Source organism: Pantherophis guttatus, chromosome 3, assembly GCF_059756535.1.
Source record: "Pantherophis guttatus breed Tessera chromosome 3, ASM5975653v1, whole genome shotgun sequence".
Taxonomy (NCBI): Eukaryota; Metazoa; Chordata; class Lepidosauria; order Squamata; family Colubridae; genus Pantherophis; species Pantherophis guttatus.
In genome coordinates, this window is record NC_142065.1 from 190,097,874 (window position 1) to 190,115,149 (window position 17,276).

The 17,276-nt window shown below is 37.7% G+C and overlaps 2 protein-coding genes across 10 annotated transcripts in view; one reads left to right on the plus strand and one right to left on the minus strand.

Annotated features, from left to right (window-relative positions):
- SPAG1 (sperm associated antigen 1) overlaps positions 1-2,580 on the plus strand; it is a 29,816-nt gene extending 27,236 nt beyond the window's left edge. For all 4 annotated transcript variants that reach the window (XM_034422532.3, XM_034422533.3, XM_087891371.1 and 1 more), the window contains 2 exons: positions 743-1,114; positions 1,219-2,580. In XM_034422532.3, coding sequence (XP_034278423.2) covers positions 743-1,114; positions 1,219-1,350 — 504 coding nt within the window. In that variant the 3' untranslated portion in view covers positions 1,351-2,580. The remainder of the gene's footprint in view (positions 1-742; positions 1,115-1,218) is intronic.
- A 2,285-nt stretch (positions 2,581-4,865) lies between these two features.
- RNF19A (ring finger protein 19A, RBR E3 ubiquitin protein ligase) overlaps positions 4,866-17,276 on the minus strand; it is a 36,348-nt gene continuing 23,937 nt past the window's right edge. For 3 of the 6 annotated variants that reach the window (XM_034422539.3, XM_087891373.1, XM_087891372.1), the window contains 6 exons: positions 14,404-14,565; positions 12,997-13,207; positions 12,090-12,233; positions 11,436-11,635; positions 8,019-8,066; positions 4,866-5,076 (listed from right to left, as the gene is read on the minus strand). In XM_034422539.3, the coding sequence (XP_034278430.1) occupies positions 8,056-8,066; positions 11,436-11,635; positions 12,090-12,233; positions 12,997-13,207; positions 14,404-14,565 (728 nt within the window). In that variant the 3' untranslated portion in view covers positions 4,866-5,076; positions 8,019-8,055. Of the gene's footprint in view, positions 5,077-8,018; positions 8,067-9,522; positions 11,636-12,089; positions 12,234-12,996; positions 13,208-14,403; positions 14,566-17,276 lie in introns of those variants that run through there. The other 3 variants (XM_034422534.3, XM_034422536.3, XM_034422535.3) reach the window with 1 other exon arrangement.

Genomic DNA, 17,276 nt, shown 5'->3' on the forward strand with positions numbered 1-17,276 from the left:
CAGCTTATACTCTGTGATGAAAATAGCCACTAGTTTGTTTCTGATCTGGCATGATTCAAAGCTGATGGTGCTTTTTATGAGTTGGGAACCAGACCTTTTGAAATATATTCTAATTTACCAATCTCCCTTAAGATTTAACATCTTATTCCTTAGAGAAACCAATTCAGAGGAAAATAATAGATGGCCCCTGATGATTTTACCGAGACTTCGATCTCTGTTAATGCTCTGTTTATTCCCCTGAGCAGGACTTTGCAACAAAACTGCTGAGCTGATTTTCTGGTTTGGTGTTTTATGGCTGCTATGTTTATTTTTAAAGTTTAGTTGTACTTTCAATTAATTTGTGTATTTTTATTGTTATTGCTATTAGCCTTCTTGATTGACATTTTTGGAGAAAAGTGAACTATAAATAACTGACTACTACCAAGTCACTTTGGACAAATCATATGGAACTTTCCCATGAATTAGGAACCCACTGAGAATTGGGCACTAGAGAATAACTCAATCAGCCTCTCTGTGATCAGCTGCAAGTTATATATAAGCGCAGGAACATTTTGGAAGATAATCTAGGAAGTAATAAATGAAAATATGGTGATGATGAATGAACTTCTCCAAAGACACATTTAAATGTCTTTTAAGTGGTTACAAACACTCTTATGGCTCGACTCCTGCTTACTGTAATTAGAATTTTTTTAATGTTGTATTTATTAAGGCTGACCAAATGCATGGTTATTTCTTTATGAAGGTAAATGAACAAGAGGAAGATGATACAGAGACGTGTTCTTCAAATACAGCAATAAACCCTTGCAATGCTAAAGAGGAGCTTGGAACAGCCGTGCCATTGAATAGCTCAGAAAAGCTAATCATTTCTAAGCCATCAAATGCCTATGAATTTGGGCAGATAATCAACATCGTGAATGCCCGTAAGGACATTGCTGCTTGTGCGGAGCTCTTAGCAATGATTGAGCCAAAAGATTTGCCAGTACTACTAAGCAACAAATTAGAAGGAGATATTTTTCTCATCATTATTCAAGCTCTGCAGTCTGATGTGTTCAGCCAAAAGCCTAATCTGGTATACCAACATCTTTTCTACCTAAGTAAAGCTGAAAGATTTAAGGTAAGCAGATTGTCTTCAGTGTAGATTATTTTTCAAATAACACTGGTATTTAGGTAAATGTCATTTTTAAGAACTAATTAAGTGCACATACTTTTTTTGCTCAGGTGGTGCAGACACTTCTTGGTAAGAATGAAATAGAACAGGTTCAGCAGCTACTGGCTTCTCTTTCCAACGCGCAAGACCAACAATTTTCTTTGAATGATCTTGAGAATCTTAAGAAAACCTTTGAACTGTAAACAGCTTCTTTTTTAATTACTCCAGGCAAATATGCATAGTATGTATGTCCATCTTACACCAAGGGAAGGCAAACAAATAAGTTTTATCTGGGTTATTTAATATGCTGCATATTTTACACACACTTTGATAATCAGCTCCTTCACCTTGTATATGTTTTATTGTACAATTATTTTATTTATGGGAATGTTCCCTACTCTTTGGCACCTGCACTTATATCAATAAATAGATTAGAAGTAGGACTGGGGCTTGAACGATTCATTTAGATAGGAAAGAAAAAGAATGAAAAATGCTCGGTATTTGCTTAAGAAAGAGAACCGTGAGCCACAAGGACACAGTCCCAGAAGGCCAAGGAAATCATCTAAAATGTTCCTTTTATGAAGGGATGTTAAAACAAATGATAATACTTATATGGAAAGTGTTCAAATGGTTATATGTAGCTGTTTTTGTTTTATTTTCTTCTAGTATAGGGGATTTTTCTAAAGAAAAACCACTGTTCGAAAATGGTGATCAACACTGCAATGAAAATGTCTTTGAATAAGCCCCATTAAATAAGGAATTGTGAGTCTTATTTTAAGTGGGCATGTTTTGAAAGGCTATGAAAGTGTAACCCAGTGATAGCACTTTGTTTTTGCAGCTGGGGGAAAAAATGGACACTATGCATACCAAACTACAGTATATTTCAACTTCAGTTTTGTTTTCATTTGCTGTTCCAAATTCATCTGGCTTACGTTGAGTATGGCTTTCAATAAAACCCCCAAGTCATTTCTTGCCTTACTCTTACAGAATTAACATGCTGGAGGGTTCTGAATGTGTACAGCTGTGTGAACCTTTTAGCAGCTGGTTGCAACAAGAGATGTTTGAATCTCCTCTGAATTGCTTCCATTGAATATACAAAGGGAGAGTTCTCCGAGCTAGTGACTTACTATAGAACAGCAAAGATGAAGCAAAAGATGTAAAAAAATGTTTTGAAGCAATAGAGTTATTATATTTTAAACTGAAAACTAATTTATTAATAGTACGCAATCCAAATTATATTACAGGAAATAGTACAGAAGTACTATTTGATACTTTTACTATTTTGAATTAAATGTTTTCTTGGATTAGAAACTGTAAAAAAAAAATGTTAAGAGCTTATCCACTTGAATTGTTTCTCTTGAAGAATTTTTGTAATAAGGTATTGAGCTGATCGATATAAAAATACTTGTAATGAATAAATATTTTAAAAGAAAGATATTGGGCATTTATTTTTATTCTTTGTTAACAGCTTTGTTTTCCAGAGTGCCCCAATATATTTTTGTAGGATACTGATTGTTCAGTTCCTGAGGTGAACATTTGGTCTCTAACATAGAAACTGGTTTTGGTGTTTATGGATTAAAGTGTAACTTGGCTTCACAAAAGTGTGGTCTATTTAATTTGATAGTACCAATTCAATTTGCAGTTTATCTTTTAGGGCAGGGATGGGGAACTATGGCCCTTTTATGACTTGTGAACTTCAACTCCCAGAATTCCTGACCCAGCCACAAAGGGGCCATAGTTCCCCACCTCTGTTTTAGGGGAACGGTCATAATCTAGTATAAAAACACAATATGGACTATTAAGATTCCTTCAAACATGGCCTTGGCTATAGTAGTCTCTCCTAAATCAATGCATCTTTGATGTTTCATACATTTAAACATTGTGGCTTGTGAAACTTGTCTTTCCAAAGATGTGTAATGGTGTTAAGATAGTTAAATAGGCAATTTTTATTAGTAGCAAAGTTAGAAACTCCTTTCAAAGACCCCACCATGTATGAGCAAGTTGGCTAATCCCAACATCTCCTGGTGATCAAATCTATGGAAAACATCTGTCCTGAGGTTTCCTGGAAGGAGGAGTCTTCCGGAGCACATGTGCGCAATCTCCTGTCTTTTCCTTGTCCAGAGAGGTTCCAAAAAACCAGTCTACTCTTTGGTTCTTTGGTCTTTGCTGCAGCTGTCATTTCTGTTCTCCAGAGAGAGATTTCACTGAACAAGTCCTGATTTGCTTTGAAAAATAATATTTCTGTCCTAACAGCATCCCTAAATCTTTCAGGCAGAGTTCAGTGGTGTATCAAAACCCAGAGAAAAATGGTTTCGGAAACAGCTAGCAGTATTATTCAATGTAATTCATTACTCATTCCTTGATTAATTGGACTATTTTGGGTACATGATCATAGCATTTTTAATCAGTTGGAACAGAACTCTGTGCTTATTTTCTGTGAATGCTGGAGAAGGGGAGAGAGTACTATATTTTCCTTATACAGTATGAATCATCTCACATATCAGAATATCCAAATTTTAGCATTTCACATTTTTAAAAATGCAGCATTTCTCAACCATCATCTTTAAGTTGCATGGATTCCAGCTCCCAGAAGTCTCCCCAGCATGCTAGGTGGCGAATTCTGAGAGTTGGAGTCCATGCATCTTGAAGTTGAGGGGGGGGCCAGGGGGGCTTTCTATCAGGTTTGCCTGATACGCCAGTTGCGCCCCTTTCTAGATCGGGACTCCCTACGCACAGTCACTCAGGCACTCGTCACTTTCCGCCTGGACTACTGCAACGCTCTCTACATGGGGCTCCCCCTGGGGTGCACCCGGAGACTCCAGCTGGTCCAGAACGCGGCCGCGCGGGGGATTATGGGGGCGACGAGGCGCTCCCATGTGACACCTCTCCTGCGCGAGCTGCACTGGCTCCCGGTGGTCTTCCGGGTGCGCTTCAAGGTGTTGGTGACCACCTTTAAAGCGCTCCATGGCTTAGGGCCGGGGTACTTACGAGACCGCCTTCTGCCACCAATAGCCTCCCACCGGCCAGTGTGCTCACACAGAGTGGGCCTCCTCAGGGTGCCGTCCGCCAGACAATGTCGGCTGGCGACCCCCAGGGGAAGAGCCTTCTCTGTGGTGGCGCCCACCCTCTGGAACAACCTCCCCCCAGAGTTACGGATAATAACAGACCTCCGGATTTTTCGTCGGGCCCTGAAAACCCATTTATTTCAACTAGCTGGGCTGGCTTGAGTCAAATTTTAAACTGATTTTAAATTGGAATTGTTTTAATTACGGCCAAATGATTTAATTATTTTAATCAGTTTTTAGATTTTGTATGTTTGGTATGTATGTCTTGTTTTATTTTGGCTGTTCACCGCCCTGAGTCCTATATTGGAGAAGGGCGGTATAGAAATTTAAACAAATAAATAAATAAACAAATAAAGTTGAGAAACACTGCTTTAAGGAGTTGATTCATTAAAGTTGATGTGACTCCTCAAAGAAGCTGCAGAAGCTGAAAGGTAGAGGGGCTCTGTTAATGAATCACAGAATGTTGCTGTGCTCACATGAGATCTATCCTCCCAATTGTTTTCAAAGTAGGCACACCCCAACCACAAACCACACGATTCTTTAGATAATGTAAAATATAAATACTGGCTGCTCAAATACAGCATTGAAGCAAGAAAAGTTTAGGAGCCAAACCTGTACTTGTTCTAAAAACATGACTTTACCATTCCAAGATATTTTCAGAACAGCAGTTTTAATGTATAGCTTTGAAAAGCATGGGATGGAAATAATTGCTTAAAACATCCACATCAAGAGCTACAAATTCAGGCTCAATGCTTTCTAGCACAAAGTCACGTCTCCTTCCATTTCATCAGAGGTAGAGTAAGAACGAAGAACATACACAAGCTTTTTCCAATTATGGCAGCAGCTTCTTTCCTAGCATGGATCCTGCAGTCACATAAAAGTATAAGCTTGTTTTAATAAAAAGGTATATACATTTAATGATATCAACTTAGAGATCAAAAACTAGGACTAAATAATAGCCTAATAAATAACAAATGGGTGAAAATTTGTCAAAAGGAAGCCAGTTCTTTACCAATATTCATGGCTGTCTTCCAAACTTTGCAAATGATGTACTGTATTGACTTTCTTATCTGATAAAAGAAGACTATGTGTTTGTTTTGTACTGAAGAGGGAAGTTGTAGAACTCTGAGGAGGGAACTTTGTTGAAATTGGGTGAGAGGTAATGAAGTAATTGGTCAGTTTCCATCTGCAATATATTCAGAATAAGACTTTCTTCTTAGTATCTAAAAGGCTTTCTCAAATTATATCAGATTGTCACATAGAAATATTAAATACTTTTAAAATGATAAGAATGTGCTATATGAAGCATGAAAAGTTTACATATTAATTCCCTTAACAGTACTTAACAGTAACATACGAAGTATATATATTACCGGGTGACAATAGTCATTTAGCACAAACATGATTCTATAGTCCATAGACGCTAAATTAACTACAACCTCAAGTGAGGGAGTGTTCCTAGATGGCTAGGTATTGCCTGCTTCTGATTGACAAATGATTGTGGCTTCTTATGTTTGCTGTGAAGTGAACCTACCCAATCAGGACAGGATATTATTTGAACACCAGGAGGCACTGTGCAAAGCAAGATGTGTCTAATTACACACCAAGCCTTAGTAACCAAACAATTCTTGGTCACCAAAAGAAGCCAATGGAAAAGCATTAATGGCATCTTTTTTTAGTTGGATTGTGCATTAAACACCTATTTTCTGCCCCATATCCATTTCTGCCTCCTAAAAGAAGCAACAGTTTTCTTCCTGGCCATACTTTGAGGACCAGAGGGGGGGAAAAAAACTGTGGCCAAAGAGCAGGATACATTTCAAATACATATCCAGGAGATAGATATTCTGGCAGCCAGAAAAATTGCAGAAGCCATGTGGGCAAGCCCAGGCAACTTGCAAAATATGTGGGTGATGTGCAGAAACATAAATGCCAAAGAACCAGCAGAAGGTTGGTTCAGAAGGCCCAGGAATGCAGACTCTGTCAATCGCAAGCACATGAATGGTGTTGCAAGTAGCATGCAAGAGGACCGAAACTGAACAGCCCCAGTTGAGCAATCCAGCAACTGCTTCCAGACACCAAAGCAAAATAATGGTCAAGGTACCAGCTGGCATCAACTGCAGTGACTTTCCAGCAACCTATATGAACATTGGGCAACATCAATAGAGGGGACCCTCAAACATCCAGGTTAACATTGAGTCGTATCAATAATGGCAGCCATCTGACAACAGGATTCTTTGCAGAGGTTAGCAAGAGAGCATAGGAGTGGCAAGCATATGAGATGGATTCTGCTTCTTCCTCTCCACCAGAATGGCAATATGAGAATTGCTCAGGGCTGGGGAAGAGCCCTTTGGAGTGTAGATACAATCCAGCTTGATGGCTTCCATTGAATAAGTTCTTCTTGGGCACATCTACTCACACAAAACATGAGAAATTTCACCTTCCTCTTTCTCCACAAATAAGGCAATTTCAAACAGTAGTAGTATACTCAATATTAAGCCACTTAACAGGGAACAACAGCTGCTCCAGAGCACACAGGAAGAAAGGCAAGGAAGTCAAATCCAGAAGCTCAAGTAGTGGATCCTGCCCTTTTGCTACCTCTGTCTACCTGCAATCCTTTTACCCTCGGCCTTTGTATTCAATGAGGAAAAAAGGAAGGAATCACAAGAGACACCAGAAGCCTAATTCTCATGAAGCTTACACTAAGAGAAAAATCCATTTAGAGGCTGGTCACACAACTTGCACCTTCACATCCATCACTGTACTAATGCTAGAATGTTTGGAAGGAATCTTGGAGGCAATTATTGAGTCCAAAGTCCTTCCCTGTATAGGAATCCACTACTACAGCATGTCCAAGAGATAAGATCATCCATCCTCCATTCAATGCTTCCAGTGAAACAGCCTACCACCTTCCACAAAGTCTATTCCATCATCCATAAATAAAACCTTATGTCCATACGAAATCTGTTTGCTTGTAATTCACACATGTTCTAGTTTGTTAATGTGCATTCTAAATTTCAGTGTTCTAAACTGGTCACTATTTTAAGCAGGGAGTAACACAAATTGAAAAGAACAATGGCTTGTCTTGATCTTTATATTATACTTCACTAAGAGGCAAGCTTAGATTTCATTTCCCTTTTGGGAAGCTGCATCATTCTATTGGTTCATGATCAGCTTGTGATCCACGAGGAAACCGAGATCCCTTGTTGTATACTATATACTGTTGCCCAGTATGGTTTCTGCCATTCCATATTCTTGTCTTTTTTTTTTTCTCCAAACACAAAGTTGTTTGCCAGTTGAAATTCATCTTGTTGGATTCTAGCCATTGTTCCAGCTTGTCAAAGTTCTTTTGAATCTTGTGTTTCCTTAAGGGGTTTGGTATCTTTATTTCATCTGCAAATGTGATATTTTTTTAACTCCTCCATCCAAATAATTTATCAATATGTATTAAATCAACTTAGAGGCTTGGTACAGAGCTGTCCACGGCCATAATAGAAGTAGGGACTGCATAGTGATACGGCAAGATGCAATTGTATTCTCTTGTACAAAATCTCAGATTTGGATTGGGAGCCAACTAGATGGATTGGGAGTGTCATATATTCATCAGCTGGAGCTTCTTGATTTCCCTAGAAATTTGCAAGTAAGCAATCTGCCTCTTTAGTATAAGATTTCTAAGAAAGTTTTGTGCCTTGGGAGTCTACTAGAGATCCATCATTAATCTCTACTGACTCTCTCTAGGAGTGCTATTGCAGAATATTCCTTCCCTGACAATTCCATCTTTGGTGATTGAAAACAGTAGAAGAACTTACCAGGAAATACCATTCTGATCACTCAATGATAGACCTATCAGTCTGATCCTGCAGAAGGAGAGAGAATTCATCAGTGCAGACATTAAAAAATCTACATTATTCAATCTTTCTGTTTTATTATTTTTATATATTGTTCTTCCATTTTTCTGATGCTTTTTTGCTGGTAATTTTATATGTTAAAATTAAACAATGGGTAATCCTCATTGAGCAACTGCCTCATTTAGCAACTATTTGGTTACAAACTGATAAAAAAGTAATTTTGAGATCACTCATGTTTACATCTTTTGCAGATCTGTAAAGCTGAAGTAAGTTCATAAGCACAAATGCAGTTTCACTTAGCTCCCATTTCATTTAGCAACTACTGTTCCAATCCCAACTGTGATCACTAAACGAGGACTGTCCTCCTAACTTAACTCAGTATCCATGAATATAAGGGAGGAGTTTCCTTCTTAGAATAGGAAGGATTTTGAACACCTGCCTTTCAGCTAGGTAGAGAAAGAAATAATGCCTTTTTGTCCATCCTTTAGTGATTCCAATGGTACTTCCTGTAAGTGTAACAATTGTTTTTGCTGTTTCTTAATTTGATTTAAATTAGTTGCATGGAGTAAATTACTTCCATATGCAAATTAAAGGATATTATACATACAGCTGGAACTTACTTTTCTTTCTTGTTGAAATAGCTCTTAATTCTCAATACTTGATTCAGTTATTTCTTCGGATATGGGAGATGTTACAGAGAAATAATAATTAAGCCTGAATTCTAAATGAAACTTGCATAAAATTACATGTGACAGCAGCCTAGTATATTGAGATGCAAAATATAGTGTTCATTCTAATGAATGTTATGTTGTTTCAGAAATTTATTTAGGTAGGATATTTAAAAAGTTAAACTTAGCATTTTATACTATTAAATTATATGACTGATAACTTTTCATCACAGCAAAGAAACTTCTGAAAAATATTACTGTCAAATATAAGACATAAGATAAAATAAGACTGGTGGACCTTTTATAACAGAATAGATCTGGAAATATGGTCAATCAGTGAAGATTGTCTCCTCCCTGCAGCCAAATTTCAATTCAATTACACAAAGAAAAGGCTGGTGATGTACATAGAATGGCAAGTCTACATTCAATTAATTCCACCTCTTAGACTCATACATAAGAAGATAGTTTATAAACAAATAGATGCATTGATCAATTCAGTTTGGCAAACCAAGTAGTTATTACATCTATTAAGGCATCTTCACATCATTAATACTGGACAATTTTAACTGGAAAGAACTGGAAACTGGAGCTCTTTTGCTTTGTAAAGCTTATGTATGATAGTCCTTCCCCAATATGAAGCCTGGTTCTTGTACTGCTTCTCTGACACCAATAAAGCAGATGTGAAAGACTTCTGGAGGAGAGAATGTAATTCAGAATAATGCAACATAAATTCGAAGTCTACAAGTGTTCCATGCATTGTAAAAAGCCCTTTGTTCTAAGGACAGAAGACAGTGAAATAGTACTCAGACATTTATTTCAGGTATGTAGTTTACACACTCCATTGAGCAAACAAAAAATAGCAAATATACAAATATCATAACAAGCATTACCAAATAATGTATCTGACACTAGTGTTATAAGCTGATTAAAGAAAATAATCAAGGAGGCCAGAGAAGATGGCTGCGGCCCATAACAACCTTCTTCTCATGTATTTTCAGTAGCACCATAATGGCAATACTTACAAAAAAAATGCCTCATTCACACATACACACACAAAACCAAATTACTGAAGGCTTCTATGCCAAAATCCAAATCTTTTTCCTCTCTCTCTCTCTTGTAGGAGGGGCAGAGAGCATACATCATTATGACTCGTGTGGCAAACATTTAACAGTGCAGGCGCTTAAGTGAGCTTCAACTCGTGTTCAGCTGAACCATAAGCAGGACATGTGGCACACCCCTCCCTGCAAGCCAGCCATTTTTAGAGCCCATTTTTAAAGACGTGCAAGCTCTGCACTGTGCTTTTTTTTACTCCTGTGCATGTGATTTGCAAAATGATGTCAGAAAAGTTATCTGCTAAAAGCCTGAGTGAATCTTTGGTAGGCTAATACTTCAGTATTATGAATCCTATTAATCTACCACAGTTAGCTGATTCGCTGCAGTTTTCCTCTAGATTCCAAGGTGGCGGCAACTGACAACATTCTGGAAAACTTAACAGTGAAATCATCAGACCAGGCACTTATAAACCCAGTCTTTTCCAAAGGCACCAAGAATTAAACAGCATAACTGAAGTCCCCTGGTGAAGGTGACTGTATCAGGTTCTCTACTATGATAACAAATTAATTGCTCTTACATTGTACAAAAACTTTATACACCTTATATCGTAAACCTTCTATTTTGCTGTCAATTGGAAATATAATTAAATTACCCCCACTTTCTGATAAGGAGACGTCACTTTGCTACCTATTGTATATCAAGTACCAATTTCTTTTTAATTTAAAGTTATGCTATATGTCATAACCTTGCTTAAAGAATGTGTGTCAACATCACTTAACATAATGATATTCTTCTCCACATACAATTATCAGAACTTTTTTTTTTTTTGGTATGGTTACAGCAACTCATTTTGACCAGAGGTTGGTTTTCCTGCTGTATACCTGAAATCCATACTGAGGTTTTATACGAAGCCTACAAGTGGCCAATTTTCCCCATTCAAGTTCACCAAATACAGACTTTCAGCAAAGTTATGGCAAAAATACAAAACATCAATATAATGTTTTATTGTAATGCACTTGTTATAATCTTCATGTCACTTCACATAGTTCCACGCAAGCCTTAATAGAGACATATATCCAAATGTAAGTTGCATTGAAGCCTTGCTTCTTAAAGTGGCCTGACAAGGCTCCTTAGTGGTAAATACATTTCTGCAGCACATAACAGGTTTAAATCTCCGTCTGAAGTGAAGTGTTTAACTCCATAACCTGGGGTGAATGGTTGTTGTTTCTTTCTTTCAATGTTTCACCAGTATTCACACCTGCACTATTGGAAGTCCCCTTGCAGGTGCATTCTTCAGCAATGTAACTCAGCTGGGGAACCTCTGAGTTTGGAGCAATTGGCATAAAGAGCAAGCTGCCCCCTTGGTGAGGAGAGTTTTCTAAGAGGTCATTTTCGACCTCTGGCAGAATGCTCACAGTATTAAAACGGGTGTGATAATCGCTGGAACCATGGCTGCACGAGGTTTTCATACTCTCCAGATCAGAACAACTAAACTCGGAAAAATGACTGGAGTGAGAGTCAGCTACAGACGGGACACTATCACTGAGAGAGGGAGAGTCAAATTCACTGGAGTTGGTGCTTTGCTGCTCCAACAACTGAGCATCCATGTCCTCTCTGGTTTCATTTATCTTCGTGCTATTCTTTTTTCTGAGTTTACCTTTGCATTTTTTCCCTGCTGATGATTCTTTGGACCACTTGGGGACACTTGATTTGTTATCAGACAAGCAGGCGGAAGAACTACCAGCGTTACTGCGGACTGCTGCACAACCATCATCCACGCTGCTGCTCCCACTGTTGTGTCTGAATTTTGCAGGTTTCGATTCAATGTCTACTTGTACCTCCATACTGCTACCATCTCTAAGTAAGAAAAAAGGATAACAGTTCTGTTTTATGATAGAACACCTGCAAACTCATCCCGGTTAAATTCAGTTATAAACAATATTGTAAAACGCGTATGCAACAATTAATGCAAAGTTTGAAAAAAGATGTCCTATCTTGCTAAGAGGATGATTCATCAATATTACTTTTAATATTTCTTTTACAGAAACTATGTGGATTGTATATTATAAATCTGATCAGACCAAGACAAAACTAGGAGAGGTTTTGACTTTCAAATCATACTTTGGCTTCAGAAGTTGACACAGTTGAAATTTCCATACAATATGATCTGAGATACCTAAACTTCTGCATGCTATTAGAGTAGGCAAAATGCCTTCCGAGATATACAGATGCCAGAAGCTCATCAATTAAATTAAATTAAAAAACAAAACATACTCTGGACTTGACATAGACCAACATAGTTCAAACTTACCTGTCCAATGGAACATAGGAATTTATAATGGACCCAGCCATTGCTTTGGTGCTGGCATTGTCACTCACTGTTCCTAAGCTAACAGTGCCAGATTCGCCACTCAAACTGCATCTCTCCTTCTGCACATCTGCCTGGACTTCCAACCTTAATGAAAATTCAGTATTAGCTCAATAAGTAACTTGCATTTTTCAATGTGACATATATTGAAATCTTTTAAATGTTTACCAGCCACCCAGTGAAGAATTCTCACAGCAAATTAGTAAAATTAGTAAAAAAGTAAAATATCCCTTAATAAATTACAGTAGTAAATCCTAAAAAAAAAATACATATGAGAAATAGCCAGAATTAAATTGTTACCTTCCAAATAATATAAGCAGTTAATTTCTAACATATCACAAGTTTTTCCATTTACAACAATCTCATTTTCATGCAAGAGTGTTTTCCCTAAACAAGGGATCCCCAACCCCCAGACCACGGCCAGCTACCAGGCCTTTCAGAACCGGGCCAAAGTGGCGGGCGAGCGCACACATGCAAGCAGCAAACAAGAATGTGTACGTGCGGTGGGTGCATGTGCCCACTGAGCACATGGAACCATCCCCTCTCCCCTCTCTGCCAGTTCACAAAGCTGAAAAGGTTGGTGAACTCTGCCCTAAACCATAATCCAATACTAAATATAAAAGCCGTATATGCTAGAATTCCTATCTCTCCATACATATCACCATCATTGGAATTGGAGTTCTTCTTTAATCCAACTAAATTTTATCAGTTTTCAGAATGTATCCACAAGTATTCAAAAGATAGATGTTAGAATTTACAACAATCAGCTTAAACATTTACTTCATTGTTTATTATAGTTTATATAACAAACAGTCAATTAGATTTTAACACTTGGAATGCATTATCTTACCGGTTGAAGCAGTTGACCATTGCACTTCCTGACAGACTTCCTGTTATGCTAGCTCCAGCCAAAGCCATGGTGCTGGCTGTCTCACTCAGATTGTCTCGAATGGCTCCTATTCTGTCCATATGGCTGCCACTTGCACTTAGGCTTCCAGTCAATCCAACACTTTCTTCCCCTATACTAGGATTGTGACGTGCCTCTGCTACTGATGTAGTGTCTAAAATGGAAAAGGGAATATATCTTTTACTAAAGTTTCATATTATAGAAGGCTTTGCTTTTATGGAAGCTCCAGTAATAAAAACTGTAGTCTTTTTTTCAATTCTTCAAGAACTGATGAGGGGATGTTGGTCTTAGATTGATATAATTACGATAGTAAGAAAAAATACTGTCATCTTTTGATTGTAGGTCTAGGCTAGTGTAATGAGGAAATTGTATAAAATAATTTCCTAAACAGAATTGGATTTTCTCCTGAAAAAGAAGAATGCCAACTACAGCATAATGATCCTTAATATTTTCTAATTCTATTGTTATTCCAGAATTGGTACTGGGAAATAATAAAGTTGTTCTCTAAAACTAGATTACAATTTGGATCAATTCTATTTTCTGTTAGGAAACTAACATTTCACTAGTTAACGTTATTTTAATTTTCAATAAAAAATTACCAAATCAAAATCACAGCATGGCAAGTGACACTAATATTTAATCAATGGCATTAGAACATTAAGAGAAGAAACAGTATCTAGAAAATGATTTTATCTATTAACTGCCCTTATAAATTAATACAGGGAAAGTTTAAGATATCATCAATAAAAGAAGGTTTCCTTTAAGGCTACTACTAATTGATTTTTTTTTTCTGGGAAGTGTAGGATTATGCAAATCACTATAGAACATAGCACACACTGCAAATAAAAAACCATGTCTGGATATTGACTATATTTGACCATTAGGGAATATTACTTCTTTCAAATATATTCTGAACTGTGTATGTATATATGAAACAACTTGGTTATCTGTGGATTATGGTCTATAGAAGCTTGTAACTTGCTAAACCTAGGGCAGCAATTATCAAAAACAGAAATATGCAAAATATTTCAAATTTAAAAGTCCTCATTTCAAGGTGTACTCTTTTTTGGTAGGGTAACAGCAGCATAAGAATAACCTTCCTATGATATCAAAAAACTATTTTAAGATTGAAATATTTCCAATTGGAAATGTTTTCTACATTTCTGAAGTGGTGTAGGATTTCCTGCCTGGGCAGGGGGTTGGACTAGAAGACCTCCAAGGTCCCTTCCAACTCTATTATTCTATTCTATTCTACCTCTCTCCAAAAAGGCCTCTATGCTTCTCCAAAAATGCTTTTGTAGACAGGCAGCCAGGCAAATATGATAACTAAATAAAGGTTTTCTTTCTTACCTGCTGCTGCATTTGTTCCACTCACAGTTATATCATTTTCATCATCAAATTCTATTCTGACACCCTTCCCATTGCCAGCTGATACGCCACAACCTCCACTTCGGCAGAGAGAAATGGGAACTACTCCATACACATAGGCCAGCATAATAGGAACTCCAATACCTATAAGGGAAACAAAGTATAATACTGGGATTAGCACACCTGTCTTTTTTTTTTTCACTGTGTATTTTTTAACTCCACCATTTAGCAAAGATAGAACAATAGAACAAAAAGGTAATTCTTATCATAGATATATAATTTTCATCATGGATACAAAAAGACAGTCAACCTAATTCTGTAAACTTATCCTGGTCTCAAGAATTCATATTTACACTGAGGTCTTCTGGTTCTCTATTCATTTCAAGAGCAATAAGGTCTGCATGCACAACCTTTTATCATGGCTTTTGGGGTTATATTAATAAGGATACAGATATAGATTTAGATTGAAACACTACAAGACTCTAGTTTTCTAAAGCGGATTCTATCAAACTTGCACACCCTCCTTCTAGACCAGTTTTTTTGTTTTGTTTTTTTAAATTTGATTTATATGCCGCCCTTCTCCGGAGACTCAGGGCGGCTTACAATGCGTTAAGCAATAGCCTTCATCCTTTTGTATATTTATACAAAGTCAGCTTATTGCCCCCACAAACTGGGTCCTCATTTCACCTACCTTAGAAAGGATGGAAGGCTGAGTCAACCTTGAGCCTTGGAGAGAGTAATTGCAGGCAGCTGTGTTAATAACAGGGTGCGTAGACCACTGTACTATCAAGGTTAACCCAAACCTGCGCTCTGCTGGCAGAACAGATGGGCTCTTAGGTCTTAGACTGCTGTTGATAAATGCTGGATCTATGCAAAATAAGATCTCATGCCCCCATGCTATGCAGACTTAGTGTGTGTTAGTGAGACCTGATTAGCCAGAGTTGGGAATGAGCCATGTGCTCTTCTGGGCCTCAGTCACAATGCTGAGGTTGGGGAAGATTTTATTTTATTTAAATTTATTGGCCGCCCAATTCCAGTGAAATCTAGGTGGAGGATTGTGACTGGTTATAAGTAACTATGCATGAAACTTAGTTGCACAGATAAGCTAGGGCTGGTTATGCGTACCATCTTGGACTGATGTTGGAGCTCCCAGGGCTTTCTGTATTTATTGTGGTCATAAATTCTTGCATACCAATTTTATTCGTAATTACCCAGATCCTTCTTGGGAAGGATGGGTGGAGCAAAATGCCTGAAGACTCCTGGAATTAATTTACAGGTTTCCTTGCAGATGAAGTAGCTTATACCTTCTCTGGTTTTGATCCCATTGGGCAGAGTCCTCTAAGATGACCAAAGTAATTCCTTAGGATTTGATCTTGTGGAACATGATTAAGTGGAAAAGTTTCCTGTAGAATGGGTCCTGAAATATCTATGGCCCTCCTGGCTTCTTCAAGCTGCCAAGCAGGGGGTGTTAAAGCTTCGTCTGTTAAAGCTTTCATGACTGACCGTATCTCTCAAGAAGATTCTGGATTTTCTGGATTCAAGAGATAGTTAGTGCTACTTAGATACTATACTGCCTGGTAGCACTGTCTCTTGGAGAAGGCTTTGCATTGTCTCCAGACTTCTCTTTTGAGGGAAGCTGGTGGGGAAGCAATTACAAAAGATTCTAGGGGAAACAGATTTATTCCAGGCAGGTTCAGGTCCAGGCATGAGACAGAAATGGGATCAATCACATTAGGAGAATATCTCTGTTAGGACCTTGATGAGGGATGTTCCCTTTCTCCATGTTACTAATAGATTCTTCAGCAGCATGCAGCATTATTTAGTTTCCCTCTAGATCACCTGTAAGAATTGAGTACTATTTTTTAGTGGTTCCATTCCTATCAATGTGGGCAGTTTCAAATGGCAATCATAGGGGAGAATGTTCTTGATCATTCTAGCATAGGGTACTATATGTTCTACCCCAAATTATTTAACATCTGTATGAAATTACTAAAACAAATCATTCATCAATTTTGGGCGAAGCATAGTCAGATGGAGATGCCACAGAAATCCTAAATCAATAATCAGAGGCTGATTTGGCACTGGCAGTTATTCTTGAAAGATTAATGCTTCCTTTGAAAGAAGTTATTGTCTGAGGTTTTCTTGGACTTCCAGCTATTGCTTAAAATGTAGGTGGACACTGTGACCAAGAGGGTCTTGGCCTTGTTCTCGATGGCATAATAGTTACATCCCTACCTAAAGCAAGAAGACTTGGCAATGGTAATTCATACCACAATCACCATTCAGATGGACTACTAAAGCTACCTTTAGAAGTGCATATAATAGAGAAGCCAGAATGCTAGTAAAATAACCCTGCTATTATGGGGTAACTTTTAGCCCTACACAGCAGAGCACTAGGATACAACTAGACATTATCTTCCTAAAATGAATTCTGCTTGTCTGGTATGAACTTCTGGGGAGATCCTGTTAAGTGCCCATCACCCATGTGGACCTTTTTTGTAATTCCCCACAATTTTGGAACATCTTCCCCCTGCACAGCCATAATTAGGTTCTTCACCCTTTTCATTCTGCAAGGAACCATTTTATTCTACTGTGTCTTTTGTTCTTATTAATGCTGAGTAACCATAGTTAGGATGCTGCTTTTCCTCTGGCATTTATTGCTGGTTGCTTAGCCACGCAAAGTGTCTGCTGACAGTGGTGATTAGCAAATATCATTAAACAAAAAGCAAACTTTGGAGGAAGAATTACATTTTTCAAACTATTCAAACACAAACTTTAAAAAATAGTCTCACTGCTAGATTACTCATCAATAATATTTTTTTAGTAATTTTTAGTAAAATATAATGATGTTAATA